General features: G+C 46.0%; 1 protein-coding gene across 1 annotated transcript in view; it reads right to left on the reverse strand.

The window, feature by feature from the left end:
• The window catches only part of Svep1 (sushi, von Willebrand factor type A, EGF and pentraxin domain containing 1), a 157,199-nt gene that overhangs the window by 21,326 nt on the left and 111,930 nt on the right, over positions 1–23,943 (reverse strand). The window contains exons 30-38 of the mRNA XM_005362216.3: positions 23,562–23,732; positions 22,476–22,649; positions 21,536–21,655; positions 20,412–20,588; positions 20,110–20,194; positions 18,576–18,767; positions 17,323–17,490; positions 6,242–6,914; positions 1,647–4,405 (exon numbers count right to left, since the gene is read on the reverse strand). Coding sequence (XP_005362273.1) covers positions 1,647–4,405; positions 6,242–6,914; positions 17,323–17,490; positions 18,576–18,767; positions 20,110–20,194; positions 20,412–20,588; positions 21,536–21,655; positions 22,476–22,649; positions 23,562–23,732 — 4,519 coding nt within the window. The remainder of the gene's footprint in view (positions 1–1,646; positions 4,406–6,241; positions 6,915–17,322; positions 17,491–18,575; positions 18,768–20,109; positions 20,195–20,411; positions 20,589–21,535; positions 21,656–22,475; positions 22,650–23,561; positions 23,733–23,943) is intronic.

Consider the following 23,943-nt stretch of genomic DNA (forward strand, 5'->3'; position numbering starts at 1 on the left):
CAGATTGGAGTTGTCGCAAGGCTCAGGAGACATTTTATGAGAAACCTTAAAACTGGCTCAAAGGTCAGATGGATAACATCACTACACAAAAACATTACTATAACAACACCCAGATTAATTCTTAGTGATCCACCATCAAGATGAGCCGAGAGCAAAGTTGTCTTAGATGTGGCTGCTTAGTTTCTTTTATTTATTCATTCATTCTAAAACAGTCACCAGTTCATGAAACTATAGAGAAGTCCAATTACTGCTATACTTAGGTACTGGTAGGAATATAACATAGTGTTTACGGTTTACTGTGCAACAAGCACTGTATAAGGTCCTGGACTAGGTACTTCTAAGCTTGAACATTAAGCATTGCCACTGCTATAGCCTAGTTTAAACTCAAGTCAAATCGGCTCTAAAGCCCCCGTGACTTAAAAGTGGGTATACTTATGCAGCAAATGGTTCCGTACAATGATCAATTTCTGGTGACCCCTCCATGTGCTTTACACATATCAAGCCATCCAGTTCTCATGTCCACGCCACTAGCAGGTGCCATTAGGACCTTCATTGCCATTTGGCATTGATGAGGTTGGCACCAGAGGGATTAGGTATCCTTTCTGGAAGCCACATAACGTCCTAGTTTGTGTGGGATATGGTAAGACTATGTACTCTAGAGGGAGTGTTGTAGAACCCATGCTCCTACCACTATCACATGCCTCCTTTTAAATCGAACCATTTAATCACTTCATAGTAATCATTGGAGAACACAGTTTAAATTCTGAATATTACCAGGCTAGGTAGGAGACAGAAGTCCTATACAATTGGAACAACCCGATTAGTAGGAACTAAGTAAAGATCTACTACTCGGTGTCATCATCACACACCAAGGGAAAAACCCCAGGGGAATAACGACAAGCAGGTGACACTGTGGCTCTCAAAATGCCTAATGCATAGACATCCACACGGAAGCCTTAAAATGTACTTCAAAGTCCAGGCGTGGCCCTTTGTTCTTCCGTTCTGTGCACAGGCCTCTGCCACGGTCCGGCTTCCCCACGCGCCAGCCTTCCACAGAGTCTATTTTTACTACAGTTAGGGAACAGGAAGGCAAGCTAAAATGTTCACAGTGGATCATCCCAGAAAAGGGGCTAAATTATCGATCAGATCTGAGGTGTAAATGCCTGGAAGATAGGCCACGGTTCACCAGGATGGTAAACAAAGCCTCAAGACAGTTGAGATGATTTGAATGTGATGCTTACTTATTCCAATAAAAATTTGCAGATTCATTCCAAATTTTTACACCCTTCATTTGAATATTTGATAATCCTATCCAGACAGGAGAGTTTCCATTATCGCAGCAACATATACTTAGTTTAAGTAGTGCAGGCTGGGTAGTCTCTTTAATTCAAATTGCTCATAGATTCAAAAATGAATGAAGCTAGTTAGGGGACCTTGTGATTTCATGAACACCGTGAGGATTGTGCTAGAAACCATAGATGTCCACATGACCCTGAGTAAATCAAGTCAAATGTTAAAAGCTTTGGGCTTTGGAGGGAGGTCCAGAGACGGAGGGTCTCTCCCTAACAGCTCCATGTGGACACCTCACTTCATTTTATAATCCTGCCTACACTCCTTGTACATTTTATAGCCACTCACGGTCTTACCTGAGTTTCACTTTGCTTTCATAGGTGTATGTCTCTCCTGTTGCCACTGCGTTGGCAACAGGCGGTGGGGGTCCACAGGACAGGGGCTCACAGGCTGGGTAAGGCTGGCTCCATGTCCCTTTCTCTGTACAGATTAGATTTGAACTGCCTTGCATGATGTAGCCAGACCTGCAGCTGTAGGTCACCACGTTGTCCTCCAGAGGACTACTCTCGCTGACGACTGCATTGGGTATGGCCGGGAGAGAACCGCAGTCCGCATGCTCACAGAGGGGCAAGCCAGACCACTGGCCATTGGTGTCACAGGTGACTTCAGAAAGTCCAAGGAGCTTGAAGCCTCGGAAGCACTCAATCTGGACTGTCTTTCCACAGGCCACATCGGTTGCATTGACCGTTCCGTGCTGAATGAGGGGCGTGGGACACCTGCACGGTAGGCAGGAAGGTGAGCTGCCGCTCCAGGAACCGTTGGCGAGGCATCTTCTTGATGGGTTTCCATGGAGCTTAAAACCAGGAAAGCACTGATACTGTATGTGACCTCCGTGATAAAAGGAAAAGCCATTAGGGAAGCCCTGGGGAAGATCGTCGGGAGGACCACAGGTCGCGGGTTTACAGACGGGAACCTCTGCATCCCAAGTCCCATCTGCCTGGCAGGTCAGTTTAGGAACCCCGTGTAACACATAGCCCTCTAGACAGCGGAATGCTACTTCCTTCTTGTACCCATAGTCTATGCCATCTGTCACCCCATTTGCCACCTGCGGTGGGGCAGTACATCTGACAGGCGTGCAGCTGGGAGTGGGACCACTCCAGCTCCCATTGGTGAGACAGACACGGCTCCTGGCTCCTTCAAGGATGAACCCTTCACTGCAAGAGTACGTGACCTCCTTTTGGAACGTGAACTCTCCCTTCACTTGGCCATTGTTGGGGACTGGGGGCGAGCCACAATCCACAGGAACACACGTGGGCTCGTGCCCACCCCAGTCTTTGTTTTCCCGGCATGTTCTGGTCTCAGTTCCATTGAGCACGTAGCCAGGGTCACACTCATAACGTAACACAGCCAGGTATGAGTAGTCACTTCCTTTGACGAGTCCGTTCCTGAGTGGGTTTGGCTTGCTGCACGAAACAGCTTCACAGTGTGGCGCGGCACCGCTCCACTTCTTATTCTGCAGACAAAGCCTTAAGTGGGAGCCTTCTAAAACGTGCCCCGGCTTGCAGCTATATTGCACAGCGCTGCCCATGGTCGTCTGTGTGAAATGCAAAAAGCCGTTTTCGGGAGCAACGGGCAAATCACACTCGATCGAAATGCAAGAGGGGGCACTCCCATTCCACGTTCCATCTTCCTGGCAGATCAGCACGGGGTTTCCCAGCAGCTCATAGCCGGGGTCGCAGCTGTAGGAAACCGTGGTGCCGTATAGAAAGTGGGACGCATGCGCAGCAGGGGTTTTAGCTGTTGTTTTCAACTGCTGAGGGCGGGGAGTCAGATACGGGACTTCCATCATGTCATCTTCTTGATCGAAATATTCCTGGCCGTCTTTGACTTTCGTACAGTCTCCAAAGTCTATGTGAGGAGGGAGACCACAGTCTATGGGTACACACGTTGGGCTGGAGCTGGACCATCCTGACTCTTCACAGGTCTGCATGGCGTGACCAACCACCTGAAAGCCAGGGAAGCAGCTATAGATAATCATGGCGCCATATCTGTAATCCGCACCTTCTACGAAACCATTTTCGATGGGCTGTGGGTCACTACAGTGGATGGCAAGGCAAGAGGGGGCATCCATATCCCAGTCACCTGTCTCTAAGCAGGTCAGGGCTTTGGGACCTTCGAGCCGGAAGCCTCGGTCACAAAAGTATGTGATGGTTTGTCCATACTGGAAGCTTATGTAAGAGAACTGGCCATTTAAAATCTCTTTGGGCTCCGGGCATTCAACGGGTTTGCACACTGGTTTTCCTCCAAGCCACTGGCCGTTTTCCCCACAAAGGGTGGTGGCATTGCCCACTAACTCGAAGCCTGGTTTGCAGGTGTAGAGCGTGGTGCTGAGATAGGCAAGCCCTTGCACATGGATGATACCGTTGAGGAGCTCCTCAGGTTGGGGGCATTCTACCGGGACACATTCGGGCAACGGAGAACTCCAGGTGCCGTCAGCCTGGCAGAGGATGGTTGGATCACCTCTTAAGAAAAACCCATCGACACACGAGTACTTGACAGCACTTCCAAAGTGAAGAGCGCCAGAAGCAGGGAGGCTGAAGGGAATCAAGGGAGGCGAGGGGCAAAGGACCATCTTACACACCGGAAAGGAACCATTCCATTGCCCGGATGGCATGCACTTCAGGACGGAAGGACCTTGCAAGACATGCCCCTCTTTACAGGAAATGGTCATCAAGCCCACCTCGGAAGTTAATTCCTTTAATACGAGCTGGTTTTCCAAGAGGGGAGGCTCCGGGCACTTGGTGGGGACACATTTTGGGCTTGGCTTCTTACTCCATTTGCCAGATTTCTGGCAAGTCCAAGAATTATCCCCAACAAGCTCATATCCCTCATTACAGAAGAACTGAACCTTGGACCCCAAGTCAAAGCTTTCTCCTTTCATGAAGCCATTCTGGATGGGAGGGGGTTTCCCACAGTTGAGAGGGGTGCAGGACAGAGGGGCCTCACTGTGCCAGTGGCGATTGGCTTGACAGACAAACACAGGACTCCCAGATGCCTTATAGCCTGGATTGCACTGGAACCTCGCTTCGCTCTCAAAGGTCCTGCCCGTGGCATGCTGAACAACACGGAAAGAAAAAGTCAGTACAACCCACAGAACAGGCGAGTCAACAGATGGAGTACATTGCTAGCCAAGCAGAACTCAAAAGCCCACATCCACAAGGAATTCATCAGGACGTCCGTGAGTAAAGATTTATGCTGTTTGCGACAGGTCTGTCCTATGTTTTCTAGGAAACAAAATGTGGAAGTAGAACGTGGAAGATCTAGTGAGGTAATTTCCTCTGGAGAAATTCTTATGGAACCCAAAGGAGAGAAGATCAGGGATCTATCTATACAGGTTGATGAGTTGAAGAGCAATAGCAGCAGAATATATAGAGGACTTGGTAAGATAAAAATAAATAGATGCTTTAAAACTGCTTCACTCAAAATTTTGGCTATTTATTTATTTATTTTGGTTTTTCGAGACAGGGTTTCTCTGTGGCTTTGGAGCCTGTCCTGAAACTAGCTCTGTAGACCAGGCTGGTCTCGAACTCACAGAGATCCGCCTGCCTCTGCCTCCGAGTGCTGGGATTAAAGGCGTGTGCCACCATCACCCGAAAATTTTGGCTATTTAAAATGGCACCATGGCCTTTGACTTGGAAGACTAGACTATCTTCAACTCCCCCTCCTGTTCTCCTCTTTTGGTGTACGTGGGCGCATGTGTACAGATTCCAGGAGTCAACCTCAAGTGTTGTTTCTTCAACACCATCCACCTTGCTTTTTTTTCTTTATTCGTTGAGACAGTCTTTAACTACTGCTTGTCAGGCAAGCCAGTGAGCCCTGGAGACCCCCATCTCTGCCTGGCCAGCGCTGGGGTTACAGGTGTGCAGCTCAGTGCCTGGCTTTTCTTATGCTGGGCTTTGGAGACCAAGTTCACACACTCTTCGAGGAGAACACACTTTCCCCTGAGATACCGCTCGAGCCCTTGCTCTTATCTTCCTGACACACTTACTGGGAAGACACGTTAGCGTGGAAGCAGGTCATATTTGTATCATGCTGAACAATCTGTTCATCACAGTGAAATCACCTCTGGGTATCTCAAAAGGGCAATGTAAAAACAGCACCTCACATTCCATTTAAAAATCAGAGTGACAATGAATATCTCTGAGTTTCATGTAGGTGACAAATTATATAAAAGCAAACTTTCACTAAAGTTGGCTTACTCTAACTTCTTATTTGAGACTAAGACAAAGGCCTTGTGATATCTCTAGGTTATTATAATGCAGAAAGATGTATATTGAGGAGGCTGGAGAAATGGCTCAGAGGTTAAGAGCACTAGCTGCCCTTCCAGAGAACTAGATTGGATTCTCAGGACTCACATGGAGACTCACAGCTGTCTGTAACTCTAGTCCCAAGGAATCTGTTGCCCTTTTCTGGTTTCCTTAGACACCAGGGACACACATGATGCAAGACACACATGATGCAAGTCATATATGCAGGCAAACACATGTGCACATAAAATAAAAAAAAATTTAAAAGATATATATTGTTAACGTTTCACAATTATCTTGATTCATTTTTATTCAATACATGCCATGTGTAGATTTTAGTTACTTTTGTTTCAGCAAACAGTTCACTGCCGGGGCTGGAGAGATGGCCCAGTGGTTAAGAGCACTGACTGCTCTTCCAGAGGACTTGGGTTCAATTCCCAGCAACCACATGGAAGCTAATAACTGTCTGTAACTCCAATTCCAGGGGACCCAACACCCATGGCAAAACACTGATGTATATAAAATAAGAATAAATAAATTTAAAAAAATGTTCACTGTCTGTACTTCTAAATACTGGGTTAGCCACTGCAGACGGCCCTATGAGTGATAAAAGTTATTGATTATTTGGTAATTAAGTCTCTTACCTCCAGAAAGCCGTTCTCAACCTTAGGTGGTTCACTACAGGATACAGGGTGGCAGGTGGGCATGGGTCTACTCCACTGTCCAGTGGCCTCACAGGTGCTCTTCTTCTCCCCTTTGATATAGAACCCCTTGTGGCAGCTATAAGCCACTACGGCCCCAAAACTGTAGTTCGCCCCGCTTGCGTATCCATTCACGATGCTCGGAGGCTCTCCGCAGCGCACCGGGATGCACTGGATTGACAAGGGAGAAGGGTGCCACTCTCCGCCTCTCAGGCATTCGATCTTGGCTGAGGTGTTCAGCACAAAACCCTCCAGGCACTTAAAGCTCACTACTGAGCCAGCTGCAAATTTGGCTTTGCTCACGGATTCCAAGATGCTGTAGGAAACAGATGGGGGTTTTTCACAGAAGTGGGCTATACAGCGGGGCACAGCCTGGCCCTCGGGGGGAACCCATTTCCCCTGGGCATTGCAGATGAGCTGGGAATTGTCTTCCAGGCTATAACCATCGGCACAGTAGTAGAAAGCAGTATCTCCAAAGAGCCGGTGAGCAGTCTCTGGAGAGGCGTGGTCCACAGTGGGGGGCTCATCGCAGGAGACAGCCAGGCACTGGGGGTTACTTGAATTCCACTTGCCATTGGCTAAGCATATGATGGTGTCAGGACCAGCAAGGGTGAAACTATGGGATGGAGGAGAAAGAAAACTCAGTGTAGAATTGAGAAAAGGCATTTCGTCTTCGCTTTTTTATCTTTGCTTTTACTATTTGTTTTTAAAAACAATATTTAGCATTTAAATATTGAGCTTATTGGTCAAATGATTTTAATACTTGATCAGAAAGGAATCAGAGTAAAGACTTTTGCTATTTAAGGAACTAATGATTGTTACAGATGTGTGTGTGTGCGTGCGCGTGCACGCGCAGTTGTACATGTGTAGATGCTTGGAGAGGTCAGAGGTTATTTTACATCTTTAAAATAAAAATGAGAAGTAAGCTTAGGTCATGCTTGACTCAATTCAATACTAGACCTTGGTAGCTTTGATAGCTTTAGTCTGTTGATTTTAATACTCATATTTTAAAAAAGCTTCAATGAGCCATATTTAGCCTAGACACAGTGTCTAGTTGCGCACTTACATTCAGTGAAATTTAAAACAGTGATTGATTATAATTTGAGGCTCCAGTATTTCCAGAACCTCTGCTCATGTGGTTAGCGTTAAAAAGCTTTGTTCTGCATATGGCTACGCCATGCAATGAGTGCATGGATCCGTTTTGCCCAATACCTCCCAGCCTTTCCTTATGTGCCAGGTATTTGCCTATATCTGATGACAGACTGATGACACGTATGCTCCCCAGGGCTATCTCAATAAAACAGAACAAACCAGTAGGTTGTGTGGTCAGTCTCTTAGACAACAGCTGTCAAGGGGCATCTAACATCCAGTCAGTCTGTGTTTTGATATTAATAACGAGTAAGAGAATGGAAATGGCCTGATTGAGTCTTCATTAGACATTGTGATGGGTTCATCTTACAGTTGGCCGAGTGGTGAAGAAGACAGGACTAGTCACTTGCCGAATAGCCCAGCTGTTGGCAGAAGATGTCAGGTCTGAACTTGACTACTAGATTTCAGGACTTACACATTCCCCACAATGCTGCTTTCTCTCTTTGCTTTTCTTCCTTTCAGACTAGTGAGTTAAGACGATGTGTGGGGGTTAGCTATGGAAACTACACAGAGCTGTCACCGTACAAAATATTTAGCCCATCTTTCGGCAAAGATTCTTAAGTCGTCGGTAACCAAAACGTCCACTGAGGTCCCTTTTAATTCTAAAAAGAATAATCTTTTAGAGAAAAACTGGGATTCCATCATCTTCCCCAGAAATATTCATAATATCTCTAGGAGACTGATGGACAATTGAACACAAGTGACATATCTGTAGAAGACTATAATCCATCTTCCCTATGATCATGCACCATGCAACGCTCAGAAGTGGTTTCTACCTAAACACTCCTAGGTACTTCCAAGAGCTAAGTGAAGTGTCCACTTAGGTCCCTCGCAGGCCACAGTTTGGGGAAAACTCAGGTCTTTGTCAGTAGATGTGGACTTAGCAGGTGTTTAGATGACATCTTTCTTAACAGTTCCAGGAAGGCACCCACAGCGGTGTGCTTAGAGCATCATCTCATTATTGAAAAACCACCACACCTGGCCTGCTGATCTGACTGCTCCTGCACAGGACATAGACTGGTGGAAGGTCGACTTACGGAGGCTCCTCTTGTTTTACAGCTCAGTTTGAATCATTCACACACTTTGAAACCTGCGTCATCACGGTCGCCGGCCCCTTGATGTGGCTGGCACTCTCCACTGACTGAAGTTCACGTGCACAAACCCAGACAGCCCTGATTTATAGGAATCCATTGTACCTAAAGAGTTTCCTTTAGTCCCTGGCTCTAGACGCTCCAAGGCAGGAACATCTGTCTCTAGAATCTTCCTTACTCCACAGAGCATCTTGAGAACATAAAAACAGTGTTTTATAATTTGGCAGCACTTGGTGGGGGTTCTGACCCTTGACCTCCTGATAACTCTCCACCAATTTTCTTAATGGAAAAAAAAACCCACCGCAAACCAGCTGTCTTATAGAATAACAACCACTGAATACACGTTTTTAAGATATATAAATGTAAAGAACTCATTTTTAGAATCTTCAGTATCCCCCAATCTGGATCAAGGCCTTTGATTTTCTTTATGCATGTCAGGCAACACTGATTTCTTCAAGCACGACTCTTGGTAGCCAGCTGTGGGCCAGTCACTTCCTTGGGGCACAGACGCTGGACTAGAGAAGTACTTGTTTGCCATGGCCAATGGCATGATGAGGCAGGCTGAGTCCTACTCAGTGGGATGCTGTAAGATACATATTCAGCCTCTGCCATGTGCTTAACATGGAGTCCCTGAGGCCTTTGCGATTTCCCAAGTGCCAGCATTCCAGGGATTTATACCTCAAGACAGTGTGCTCAGTGAAGGTGAGGCCGGATGATAAACAAAGATAATTTTTTTTTAATGTAATGACTTTAGAACGATAAAGGAGGATATGTATTCTAAAAGACACAGCAAGGCAATGACCATAAACTGCAGCTCAGTCGCTTAGCAAAGAAAGCCAAATCGCTTGTGCTATTTAATTCTGTTAGAAGTTTGAAAGTGCATTCGGGCCATAGGGGACATCTTTATTCACTTACTTTCTGAGGGATCATTCAGAGGATGATAAACATTTTACGGCTGATAACGTGCCTTTAAATGCTGGCTTCCAAAGCGAGAAAACGTGAACCTGGGCTAAGTCTGAAATATGAGGAAAAACTTGGAATCGATGCCAATCTGAATTGAAGGGATACTTACTTAAACTCTTTGTTACGAAGAGTTTTGTATTTTTATTCAAGAGGTCTTGGGGACAATCTTTTATACTTTTATTAAACATCATCCACACACACCAGGTTCCAGGGAAGATGGCCCATCAGTATCTCAAGGATGCTCTAGGACCCTGGCAATACACAAGCGTCCTTTGAAAACGAACAGAATACTTTTCGGATACGATTTTTCAATAGTTGGATTTACACGCCTAGAGGAATCTTACTAGCCAGCATGGGCCCTGGGAGCTTTATGAGTGAGCTCTGAGAGCGACGTCGGATTCCTTCCTAGAAGATGAAAGCAGCTTATTAACAGCTGCAGGTTAATGGCAGAAACAGAAAGCGTGAAGAAGCATCAGTAATTGATCTTGTTTCAATTCATAACAACAACTGAAGATCAAAGCTGTTGCCTTAATAGAGCCAATAATTCCACTTAGAAGCTTATATGTGAGAAGAATCAGTGAGGTTTTCTGTGACATCATTAACCCTCCCATGCTTCTGAGTTTCACACCAATGAATGTCAACCTAAGGATGAGATGAAAGATGAGAAACAAATGAGCACCCGTATGTTTGACCAAACAACTGAAGCACCTCACCCCTGGCATTTGGGTGCCGATAAAACATTCAGCCGGGCGGTGGTGGCGCACGCCTTTAATCCCAGCACTCGGGAGGCAGAGGCAGGCGGAGCTCTGAGTTCGAGGCCAACCTGGTCTAGAAGAGCTAGTTCCAGGACAGGTACCAAAAGCTACGGAGAAACCTTGTCTCAAAAAAAAAAAAATTAGGAAAGATAAATGCTTGGGTAAAAGATAAAACTGGGAATGGTGAGTCTGATGAAGCCACCTGCTCCTCTCCTTTCCTGGCATTCACTACTCTGGTCTCTACTACTCTGGTCTCTTGGCCTTCTTGCCTCCTCACTGTAAATGTTAAGACTGTGTTTTGCTCCCATGATTCAGGGAAAGACTCTATCAAAGCTCATTACCAGTATAAAAGTTAAAAGCAATCAACCTGACACAGTCCAGCATCCATCCCTGGCTGAAGAGCTACTGACAGATGCTAAGTGAAGGAGAGACAGCTTTCCTTAAGGGTGCGGTCCCCAGTAGGCGGTCCATGCCTTAGGGGACAGCTCTGTATTCATGCATATATGGGCAGCACAAACCGGACTCGGTGGGTGGTAAGCAATGAGAGCAAAGCAGAGGCCATGAAGCTGGGAGGAGGGTTTAGGGAGCACGGTTGGATCCTAGAGGAGTTATGGGGAGGAGTGGAAGAGCACGGTCAAAGGACATTGTGTGCATGTATGAAATTCTCAAAGAACGAAGAAAAAGAACAGCGGTGAGACACCAGCAAGAACGTGTGTGCTCATGGCATATGGAGGTCTGGGTGACTTATCCAGTATGGAGGGCAGAGGGAAGGCAGACTTGAGACTCGGAAGGGAGTAAACTCCACTTTCACGGGGGTGAGAGCATCTCAGGATGTGGAAGGAGGCAGAAAAACAGGTTACATTCCACAGAAGTCATGGCTTGGATATAATGGTGCTGTTCTTAAAGTAACAGGATGCAGGGGGTGTACCAGACAAACTCCTGAGAGGAGAATGCAAATGACAGAGAGAGAATGGGAAGGGATTCCTGGTTCCGGCTATCAACCCCACAATCCGCAAAGGCTCTCTCAATAATACTTGATGAAATATAACAGACATCATTTTAAATGCATAGCTAAGCTATCCAGAAAGGAAATCTCCATGTTCCCAACAAGAAGCAGAAATTGAAACCAGAAAAGCAAGCTTGCCAATGAACGCTGTGGCTGCTTTTGGATCAGACAAAGAAAGGAACCAGAGAGGAAAAGAAACACGCCTTAGAACTGAATTTGTAACCGGAGTGTCTGTCAGGAATCTGCATCCTAGAAGGAGGTTTGCTGACACGGTGAACCTTCAAAAAGGTGATCCACCTCTGTGTCTTCAGAGGTGCTGGGCAGAAAAATGAGGCCCCAACTAATTATAATTCTGTAGCAGATATGGATTTCACACTAGAATTCACAAGACTCGCTTTGTATGCAAAACCTTTCTGACTTACAAATGAAGCTGAGGGCCCTGGGGTAGCTGGTAGAAAAAAAGAATTCAGGGTCAGCTCATGAGGGGTTGTTTAAACACAGCCATCCTGCTTCCTGTAAGGAGAGAATCTGAAAAGACAAGACACACGGGTGTCTCAGTTAGGGTTGCTATCGCTGTAATGAAACACCACGACCAAAAGCAAGTTGGGAAGGAAAGGGTTTATTCGGCTTACACTCCCAAATTGTTGTTCAACACCAAAGCATGTCAGGACAGGAACTCAAGCAGGGCAGGGAACCTGGAGGCAGGAGCTGATGCAGAGGCCATGGAGTGTGTTGCTCACTAGCTTGCTCCACAGGGCTTGTTCAGCCTGCTTTTTTATAGAACCTAGGACCGCAGCCTAGGGATGGCCCCAGCCATGGTGCCCCACCCACCATGGGCTGGGCCCTCCCCTATCAGTGGCTACTTAAGAAAATGCCCGACAGTCTTGCTCACAGCTAGGTCTATGGAAGCGTTTTCTCAATTGAGGCCGCCTCCTCTCTGATGACTCTAACGTGCGTCAAATTGACCAAGAACTAGCCAGTAGATGAGCGTGTTTCCCATGGTGAAAAGTTCAGCGCACACAAGGAGCTGCCGGAATAGGGCAATGAGATACTAGAAGAAAACAATATACTGTTTTTTTTTTGTTTTTGTTTTAAAAAGAAGCTATTGTTAAAGCTTTGAGCCGAATGCTGGGTGTCAGGGACCAGGAAGAGCAGTCTGGGAGGCAGGAGAAGGTTGGTGAGAAGGCACAAAGTTACAGGTACACAGAATAAAAGATGAAATCGCAGGTGGCAACCGCGCACCCTGCATTTCAATACGCTACAAGAAGGGGTTTTCGAAGTTTTCAATCTAAGGAGATGACAGTAGCTGAGAAGAGAGCTATGTTCAGCCTGGTGGAAGCTTTACACTGTGTACATATGGCCTGGAGCATCTTATGGTGCCCCCATCACGTATGTCATCCTTAGACTTTCCTGTCTCAGTTTTTAAAAATACCATTTTAAAATTAAAATATAATAACATCATTTACCCCTCCTTCCAATCTTTTATATATCCCTCACCTCATCCCCTCTCAAATTGATGATCTTCTTTTCTTTAATAATTATTATTGTTATCTATACATGCATAGCTATATAAATACAACCCACTGAGTCCATTAAGGGCTGCTTGTGGGTATGATTTCAGGGTTAACCAATTGTTAGATAGCCAAGTAGGGGGGCTCATCCCTAGGGAAGACTAATTCTCCCTCATTCAGAATTCTTGAATTACCTATAATTCTTTGTCTATGGGTGGGGTCCTGTGAGAATTCCCTTTCTGTTTCAGTATGACTATCGGTATTGTTCTCATGTGGGTCTTGTTTGGATAGCCACATTGTTGAAGCATTATGGGTGCAGCTTCCTGACATTTCTAGAGACTCAATACCACAGCCAACTTCCTGTTTGCTGCTTCTCACCCGCCTTCCAAAATAGATTTGAAATTCCAGATAGCTGTCGATGGCAGGAACCTCAAAGTTTTCTTGCCAGAAGGTGTTGTCGCCACCTGCTGGCAAGCGCTTGTAAGTTCCACCTTATTCAGGCTGGCAAAGTAGCTTTTTATTTTATCTGTTTGTACTATCTTGCAAAGCTCAAAATATGAAAATCCCATGATCGTGGTCATAACTTGCAATGTCTAGGCCAGGGATATCCATCTCGTTTCTATGTGTGCTGGGAAACACGCAGGAGTAGTCAGTGCAGCTCTGTTTTTATTAGCAAATAAAGTGGGAACAAATGAGCCTACATCAGTAGAGATGGGGGTAATTTAGAGATGGTGCCTGTGCACATGTGTGTGCGTGTGTGTGCGTGTATGTGTGTGCGTGTGTGTGTATCAGATGTCTTTCTCATGACTTTGCAGTTCATTTTTTGGGACAAGTTCTCTACTAAGCCTGGAGCTTGCTGTTTTGATTAGACTGGCTGGCCAGGGAGCCTCCAGGACCTGCTGCCTCTGCCTCCACAGCACTTATGTTACACTATGCGCCACACTGCTTGGCTTTTCACCGGCGTGCTGGCGATCTGAACAGCAAGCACGTGACCCACTGAGCCATCTCCGCAGCCCAGAAATGACACGTTCTTACGGGGTGTGGTTTATAGCAGTGAGAAAGTAGTTCCGCTCACTAACGTGTATCTGGGAGAGAAGATTATTATTCACATACACACATATACATAATTAAAGATAATGTAGCTATTTAAAGAGAGGAGTCATTTTATGTGAACATGAAAATTTAAATCCTACTTCTTCAATGACACAATATGTGCAAATATACATAAACAGGTAAATTAAAAGTATGTATTGCCTATGCAAAATGCGTATGTGATAATGGCAAAACTGGCATTGTTTCCTTGAGAAGAGTAAAAGAATATTGAGAATGGCTCTCAGGAGAATCTTTCATATCATATTTCCTTCATAAATTGATTTAATTATAGCAAATATTTAACATGTACTTGTTATGGAGTATTAGTTGGAGATGTGTTACATCTATTTTTGCTGTGCAATATTTCCTTAATGATGCATTCTTTTATGTTGCATTTGTTTAACTCTGGGAAGCTGTGTTACTTTGCCTGTCTAAAACGCCTGACTGATCTAATAAAGAGCTGAATGCCCAATAGCTGGGCAGGAGAGGGATAGGTGGGGCTGGGATACAGAGAGAATAAACAGGAGGAGAAATCTAGGGAAGGGGGTGAGGATAGGGGAAAAGAGAAGGGGAGGGCACCAGGGACCAGTCACTCAGAGACACAGTCAACCTCGGAGTAAGAAGGAAAGAGATGCAGAGCGGAGAAAGGTAAAAGCCCAGAGACAAAAGGTAGACAGGATAATTTAAGAAAAGCCGGCTAGAAACAAGCCAAACTAAGCTCAGACATTCCTAAGTAAGAATAAGTCTCTGAGTATTTATTTGGGAACTGGGGGGTGAGCCCCCAAACAGCGAGAGTAAGAGCGAAAAAGCCAACTGCATGTACTTTTCCCCAAGGAGAGGATGGTGTCCGCAAAGGGTCCAACGTCCTTGCCATCGTCAAGAGGTTAAACTCCAGAAAAGGAAAATTGTTAATAGTTGACTTTTGTCTTTCATCAAACATTGCCGATGGGTAGTGATGTGCCACTGTGGGCACTAACTATTCATTTGTTCCAACAGTGAAGATGGCTCCCTCCTGTGTTATGGGCTGCCAGCAGGTGCCCGCCGCTTCATACGGTGATCATATTACAACGCCAAAATCACATGCATGCTAGTGCTTCTTGTGTATCTAAAGTATCACTACAGAAACCCGTCACCTTTTCTCAGCAGCTAAGACTTAGATGGGAAGATCCAGTTTCCATCTACTCGTTGATAAAGAAGAAGCCACAGTCATTCCCTGTGAAGACCAGGCACTATCTCTAAGATGTTTCTTCTTCCAAATTCTGTCTTTGTAGAGGAGTCTGGAGAGATGGCTCAGTCAGTAAAGGGTTTGTTGTGCAGGCATGAGGACCTGAGTTCGAGCCCCAGAACCCATGGAGGGAAAGCCTATCGTGACCAAGAAAGTCACGTGGTATTCTTATGTCATCGTGTAAATAATTCACAAAAAATTTCTTTGAATAAACTAAAAATCTTTTAAAGCGAACGGGCTGGATATAATTTACCTAGCTCTCTTTATTTGTTGTGCAAATAAACCACTCTAAGATAGAGAGATGTAACAACTGGTCAACATGAAATCCCCTCTGACTATGCAAATAATTTATGAAGGAAATATAACAAAGAAATCCGTGGGCGTCATAAGTGCTAATATTAAATCTGTGGACATCATGACTGCTAATATTAAAAACATATACAAAGTTCTAGGGAGAAAGTGCCAACGCTGTTGCTTTTCTAGACAGCAAAATCAGAGGGCACCTTTACATATAAATTTATATTCCCTCATTGTATATGATAGTCATACATTGCTTTAATTCATCACATCTGACCTTTCCCCTCAGGTCTTTATTTGTGCACGTGAGACAGTTTACCAACTGATCCAGCGCCCTAGTCCCAGAGGGCTAATCTGAAGTGAGCCAGTCTGCAGGGGATGCTATGAGTGTTTTGCCTGCATGTATGTCTTTGTACCACATGTGTGCGGTGCCTGGGAGGCCAGAAGGCATCAAATACCCTGGAACTGTAGTTAATGGATGGTGTGAGTCACCGTGTGGGTGTTGGGAGTGAAATCTGGGTCCTCCGGAAGGGCAGACGGTGCTCTTAGCTGCTGAGCCAGCTCTCCAGCCCTGCACTGACATTTAACATTAGAGATCTCTTGTTGACGTAAGATATCACAATACTAAAATTGAAGAAGTTGATCTTACAGAAGTTTGGAATAAGGTGGTGGTTGCTAAAGGCTGTTTGGGTTGGAAGTGTCACCCCAGCCCCTGGCATTCATCCTTGGAGCGCCAATGGAGCAGGAACACAACAGGAAGCTACATTTCAAGCCCCCCTCCCCCCCTCCTGGTCTTCGTTCCCTCACGACACTTACAAATATTAGCCTCTAGGCACCTCGCCTGATGTGGGAGAACTCAAGACAGAGAGGACATGCTGCTTCCCCGAGGGTACACAAGTATCAGGGACAGAGTTTAAGCAGAAATCCAGTAGGCAGCGGCCATAGCCACTCTAGAGTGTGCAAACAAGGGCGATGAGGAAAATGCTCAACAAGAAACTGTAGACAGAGAAGAAACACAGGGGCCACAATGGATGAGCCCCTGGGGCTTAACCACACTCAATGCCTTGCTGCCTGAGACCCTAAATGAGACCAGGAGTTAAAACCTTGTAAGTTGTCCCCTGGTTTTCCAATTGTCATCTTTCAACAAAGTAGGATCATCCAAAAGGAGAGAGCCAAGCCCTGTCTTTTTTATTTTCCTGCTGACTATTATCCTTATATTGTGACTTGAAGTCTTGACTTTGGTGGACTATAGACAGATCAAGCCAGCTCGGATGCTTTTTCCACATTCTTGGCTAAAGTAGAAAGATATTTTACACTGCTTTGCTTATGGTCTGTTATCTGAATCTTTTTGTTTTGTTTTTTCAAGACAAGGGTTCTCTGTGAAGACCTGGCTGCCCCAGACAGAATTAGCTCTGTAGACCAGGGCAGGTCTTGAACTCACAGAGATCCACCTGCCTCTGCCTCCTGAGTGCTGGGATTAAAGATGTGTGCCATGACCGTCCGGCTATTATCTGAATCTTTTTTTTTAAATTTATTTATTTATTAAGGATTTCTGCCTCCTCCCCGCCACCGCCTCCCATTTCCCTCCCCCTCCCCCAATCAAGTCCCTCTCCCTCATCAGCTTGAAGAGCAATCAGGGTTCCCTGACCTGTGGGAAGTCCAAGGACCGCCCACCTCCATCCAGGTTTAGTAAGTTGAGCATCCAAACTGCCTAGGCTCCCCCAAAGCCAGTATGTGCAGTAGGATCAAAAACCCATTGCCATTGTTCTTGAATCTTAACTTGATAATCATAGTACATTCCAGGGACACCCTGTTTCCACGGGAAAGTGTGCCTCCTCTCTGCTCTCAGAAAATAAGAAAGAGCAGGAAGCTCTCAGGAAGTTTCATTTGCGGTCCTTGGCTCTCCCTGTTCCTCTTCTCACAGGCTTTACTTACCCCTCTTTGCACGTGTAAGTGACCAGGTTCCCAAAAGTGAAGTTAGTCCCAGTGATGACAGCGTCTTTGAGGACTGGGGGTTCTCCGCAGGAGACGAGGTGACAGGTAGGTGGTGGTCTGTCCCAGCGACCCGAAGCTGTGCATTCAAGAAGGGCTGGGCCCTGTAAGCTAGAGACAGGAGAGAGGGCTCAGGTCATCCCTTTGACTGGGTGATGGACCACTGCTGTGGAGAACTAGAACTTGGAAGGAGATATACAGGCTACAGGCTACATGATGAGTTTTAGTGCCTAAAATAATGCTTTTATGAACGGAAGAGAAATTTCCATCACCTGGACCACTTAAAATAACGAATGGCTCAGGAAACATAACAACCACTTGGTGCAGCGTTCAAGTCTGCTGCCCCTGTTGGTGGAGGAGGAACTGGGATGAGAAGGGTTAACAGACTAATTATTATCCAGCTGGAAGGTGGACACCTGGACAGGTGATCAGAGCGACCGAGATCAAAGGGCACTGTCCTTCTAGGACCCGGGGTCTGGGTTTTGTAGCTCAAGACTCTGACTGCCAGTTGTCATTTGACTTCATCAACCCCGCAAGCCTCGTCATGGCTCTTTCACCTCTGCTTCCAGCATGACTCTGACAGCCTCGATGATTTCTTTTCAAAAATTAAAAAAAAAATTATTTATTTTTTTACTTGTTGGGTGTGTGTGTGTAGAGGTCGGAGGACAACTTGAAGGAGTCAGTTTTTTTCTTCCCATCACGTGGGTCCCAGGGATCGAACTCATATCCTTGGGCTTGGGTGCAAGCACCTTTATCTTCTGAGCCATCTCACTGGCCCTTAATTCTTTACTTCCTAGCCACACGATCTGTTCACTTCAGAACCTGTTTCATGTGTTTCTGGGTATAGCCTTTTCTCCAATGTTCCTTCTGTTCACACGCACACAAGCAACCAATCAATTAATCAACCAATCAAATGAAATCACAGAATTAAGGCCTTGCTATGCTTTTCCTATGCTATGTCATGCTGCTAATAATATAAATACAAGGTGTGCATATAAGAAGACATCCACGGAAAGGCATTTCCTAAGGTATCATGCTCCTCTCTTCAATCAACTTGGCTTTCCTCTTTAGAATCTGGATGCTCAAGAAGCACACACATTTGAGAACACCCCGTGCTTGCTTGGACAGTCAGCCGGTTTAGCCACTCCCGCCTAGGAAAAGCAGGTGACGACAGGAAGCCCCGGCCCATCCTTTACCTGTAGCCGTTCTCACAGGAATACGACGCAATGGAGAGGTAGGTGAACCCACTTAAGATGTATTTCCCCTTATCTATGGTCTCAGGACTGGGACACTTCACCAGCTCACACACGGGGAACGAATGACTCCAGGAACCGCTAGCCAGACAGGCCGTCTCCTCATCTCCAGCCAAAGTGTAGCCTTTATCACACCTGGAGAAGACAGAGGAAGTGATGGTATAGGAACAGCTTTATTATGCATACTTTACAATTGTGTGAGTGTGTGATGTGTGTGCATGAGTGTGTGTTTGTGTGCGTGCAGCCAGGCACACACCGTGTCATACACGGAGAGACCGAAGGATAACCTCAGGTATCCGCCTTGCCTTCCACCTTGTTCGAGACAGGGTCTCTCTGCTGTTTGCTGCTGCATATGCTAGTTGAACGGGCTTGGCAATTCTGGGGTTTTTCCTGTCTCTGCCCACCTCTCAATGTGGGGGCATGAGGGTTACAGATGCATGCCCCGGCTCCCAGCTCCTAAGCTCTAGGGATTCAAACTTAGGTCCTCCATCCCAGCCCTGTTTTGCATTATTTTATATGTACCAAAACCCTTAAAAAACACAAGGGATGTAAGTATTTGGAGAACTTTTTCACATTGGAATGATTTAAAATTGTGTTTTCTACAAGGCTGAATGTCGTACGTCTTCCCATAGTAACCTTGGGTAGAAGGCAAAAAACAGATGTAAGAATTTGGTTTGTCCCCAATATGTGCCATGGGTGATTAGCTGGAAATGGACAATTCTGGGTTTGAGAGTGGTGTGGGCTAAGCCCCTAGACTGCAAGGCTTGGACTCTTAACTGGTTAATAATCAAGGTTGCCCATTAGTTAGGAGTGCCTTCCATCATGATGCCTCAGGGGGGCGCTATCAGCAACAACAAGCTATTGGCCAGGAGACTTAAAGATATGGCTATCAGTAGGTTATCAGATTTGATTTCTTTACACTATACTGAACCCAATTAATTCTATAATTAATTAATAATAATATTAAAAAAACCATCTGGGGAAGCTGGGGAATTGGTTCGGAAGGGAAGAGAGTACACTGCTCTTAGAGGAGACCAGAGTTTAGTTCCCAGCATCTATATCAGCAGCTCATAATCTCCTGTAATTGCAGCTCCAGGAGATCTGGTGCCCTCTTCTGGCCTTCATGGGTAACTGCGTACTAGTGCATCTACTCACCCAGACATACAGATGCATAAATAAGAAAATAAAAATAAATCTCTATAAAAGATCTCTGGGATCATTCCCTCCCCCCTCCCACTCTGCTGGCATGCCATTAGCAAGTGTCTTACATCTTTTATTTGTTTTTTGTCTTATTGCTTTTGTTTTTGGAGACAGGGCTTCTTTGTGCAATAGCCCTGGCTGTCCTAAACTTGCTTTGTAGACCGGGCTGACCTCGAACTCACAGAGATCCTCCTGCCTTTGCCTCCCGAGTGCAGGGATTGAAGGAGTGGGCCAGTGTGCCCGACCTTGCGCTACAGCTTTAGGGTTAGGCACTCACCTGTACGTCACCTTACTGCCGAACGTAAACACTGACCCAACAACACCACCATTTTCAGGAGCCGGTGGGGAGCCACAGGAAATGGCTGGAGGGAGGGAAACAGAAAGGGCGGTTTGCTGAGACTCCGTGCAGAGGCCTCGGAGACCTTACGGCTTTCTGACTGCACCCCCTTGTGTTTAAACTTGAGCCCAACACCTGGCTTGCAGAACAAAGACCGACAAGACCTAGAATTTACCAGGTCAATCATTTTATCTCTCTAGAACTGCCCAACACAGTAACTCCCGGCCGTTTTCTCCAAGTACCTTCACAGGACGGTCTGACGTGATCCCATTCGCCGCTCTCCAAACACGTGACTTTGCTCACGCCCAGCAGCTGGTACCCTTCCTCACAGGAAAATGTCACTTCGGCACCCACCGTATAAATCTCGCCCGAGGAGTGGCCATTTTCTGGATCTTCTGGAGCCTTACATTTCACAGGTTCTTGAAGGAAAGTTTTTGTGAAATATTTGAGTGGTGCTCACACAAACATGCAAAGCCTCAAAGTAAAAGAATTCCACAGTAGTTAAGGGGACTGTAAACACGGGACAAAGGTTCTTGAAGGAAGAGGCACAAAGGCCAGGGACTTGCTGGACATTAGCCAGAAGATACATTGGATAACATTTACGCAGTATTTTTTTTTAAAAAGGTGTTTGTTTTTTTTAAAAGATTTATTTATTTATTGTGTATACAACATTCTGCTTTGATGTATGCCTGCACGCCAGAGGAGGGCGCCAGATCTCAGTACAGATGGTTGTGAGCCACCATGTGGTTGCTGGGAATTGAACTCAGGACCTCTGGAAGAGCAGCCAGTGCTCTTAACCTCTGAGCCATCTCTCCAGCCCCCTACGCAGTATTTTTTAAGTCAGTTTGAATGTTTTCAAATGATTTATTAGTCTAAATTATGTGTATGGTCTGTGGGTAGGCACACTCGAGTGCTGGTGCCCATGGAGACCAGGGCAGTCAGATACTCTTGGAGTTGTATTTATAGGTAGTTATGAGCTGCCCAGCGTGGGTGTTAGAAATCAAACTCAGGTCCTCTTCAAGAGCAATATGTTTTCCTAGTCCTGAGTGTGTGCATGTGTGCACATGTGTGTGCCTGTGTGTGTGTGCACACACGTGTGCGCAGATGCTCTTGAATATACTGTTATTCTTCTACTATGTGACTTACTTTAATATCCCACAACATTGGCTCAATTTTGTGCTTCTGAAACTGGGAAGTCAGGGGAAGTTCAATGCCAATTAATTGTATCTTTCATGGTTGCTATGTGTCCTTGGTAAGAATGCTATATCCCTTTGGCATTTGAACATGAAACTCCTGTCTTGTTTTTAAATAACACACCCTTAAAATACACACTTGAATTGAGCACCAAAGATAAGAATTTCAATACCTGCACAGTTTTTACCGTCTCCCGTGTACGGTGGGTCGCACGAGCAGATGTAAGATCCATTGGTGTTCAAGCAGGAGGCATGTTCGTTACAGTCTGACCCAACTGCACACTCGTCAACGTCTGAAATGAAGACAGATTACACATGGTTCAGTGGGTTTGTTGTTCTTTTTTTTTATTTTTATTTTTATTTTTTTTTTGGTTTTTCAAGACAGGGTTTCTCTGTGGTTTTGGAGCCTGTCCTGGAACTAGCTCTTGTAGACCAGGCTGGTCTCGAACTCACAGAGATCCGCCTGCCTCTGCCTCCCGAGTGCTGGGATTAAAGGCCTGCACCACCATCGCCCGGCGGGTTTGTTGTTCTTATGCGTCAAGCATTTGGTTTTGCCTCTAGGTCACTACATATCACGTAACACATAGCACTGAATGCATCCGTTAATATTCTCTATTCTCTATTTATATTTCTTGTATGAGTGTTTGAGTGCTCTGCATATATCCCTGCAGGCCAGAAGAGGGCATCAGATCCTATTATAGAAGGTTGCGAGCCAGCATGTGGCTGCTGGGAATTGAACTCAGGATCTCTGGAAGAGTAGCCAGTGCTCTTAACCCCTGAGCCATCTCTCCAGACCCACTGTATGTCTTTTCATGAAATTTAGATGCAACCATGGTGATTACATTGCAAATAAACAATAGCATCGACTACTTCCTCAGCTGGTAGGCAAGCAGAGAAACAGGGATGGAGAACACAGTCTTAATATTGAACTTGATTAAAACGAGGAACATTTTTGGCTCCTCGGGGAAGAAACAGCCACTTTGCCGTTACCCCCTTGTCCAGGGCTTACTGGGGTGGGGTCAACAGGGATGCCAGGAGAGCTTTGGATTTGTGGTAAATGTTTTCCAAAGACTGTGACCAAATCCACACAGCCATGGCCAGTGTTCATCTCACCGAGACAGGATGGTGAAATGCCATTCCAGCTCCCGTTGTCTGTACAGAACATTCTGGAGTCGCCCAGCAAATAGTAGCCGTTGTTGCACTGATAGGTCACAGTGCTGCCAGCATGGAAGTCCTCAGCTGAATAGAAGCCGTTCTCCAAGGCGGGAGGCAGCCCACACCGAATACCTGGATGGGGCGGAGGAACACACTGCAGTCGGAGCAAAACGCTCAAAGAACCACAGCTGCCTGGGACTTTCCCTACTGAACACAGACATTGGCTGGAGAGTGCTCCGCATTGTTGGGGCGACGCAAGGGCTGTCAGCGTGTGGCACACTGTCTGGTTCACAGAAGCCATGAACTCATTCCTTCTTTAAAAACGCCCGTGGCACTCTTTCTACCCATCAGGCACTGTTGCAGGTGCTAGATTTACATCAGGGAGCCAAGTAGAAGGGATCCCTGCTTTGCGGCACTTCCTGTCCAGTGGCGTGGACAGACAAGATGATAAACGCACGGTGTGTGGGCCGAGAGCCGCTCTTCCGTACAAATCTCCCCACTTCATTCCCCTGGCCCCACTGCTTGCTTAGCTTTCTGGCCTTTATCATTATTCTTCATTATAAATAAACATTACTGTGTGCACTTGCTTATTTTTTTTTTTCTGCCTCTCCTGCCAGAATGTAAACACAAGGACAGGGCCAGCCTCTCTAGAACATATATCAACGTGTAAATAAGGTCAGTATTTTAAAACTTGGTGAGGCAGTGAACGAGCAGATACGCTCAGCTGAAGACGTGTGCTCCTCTTTCCTCATCCAGCAAGGGCACACCCGAGGGCGGCTCTCCAGCCTACCGCTCCTTATTTCACTCCTCTCTAGGTCCACGCTACCACCTTGGATGTGTCTGTGAGGGGTCTCTGTGTCCTCATCATTCACCTCCCACGTGGTGCCTGGCCTAGTTAGTCTCTTACACAGGGCAAGGACTTGATGAATGTTTGCTGGGTTTGCTACAGCAGAGCGGGAGCATTTATCTAGTGTTCCGCACGTGCTTATATGGGTCCCCTAACTTTCCGGAGCCACCCAGGTGAGTCGAACAAAGACTGCTCACGTTCACAGTGAGGGAGTGGTTGCGTCCACTGCCCTTGGTTCAGACAGTAATGCACAGGATTCCCGACTATCTGGAAGCCAGGATCACAGAACAGGCTGACTTTGGAGCCCGGCTTTCGATCTCCTGACGCAGTTCTCAGGTGTGGTATGGTTCCTTCTAAAGATGGGCAATCTGAAGGCAAAGAACACAGGCACGAAGCATGTTAGCAACACAGCAGCAGGGCCATGGAGTCAGGGAGCTCAAACTCTCTTTTGCACAGGAGGGAACCAGCTTTACCGAATCAAAACAAGTTTTCATGCACCCCGTCACTGACAAAGAAAATGGTAAGAACATATTTTATTTTTATTAAGTAATTTTTTCCATCCATCTGAAATCTGTCGGG

Source organism: Microtus ochrogaster, linkage group LG5, assembly GCF_000317375.1.
Source record: "Microtus ochrogaster isolate Prairie Vole_2 linkage group LG5, MicOch1.0, whole genome shotgun sequence".
Classification (NCBI taxonomy): domain Eukaryota; kingdom Metazoa; phylum Chordata; class Mammalia; order Rodentia; family Cricetidae; genus Microtus; species Microtus ochrogaster.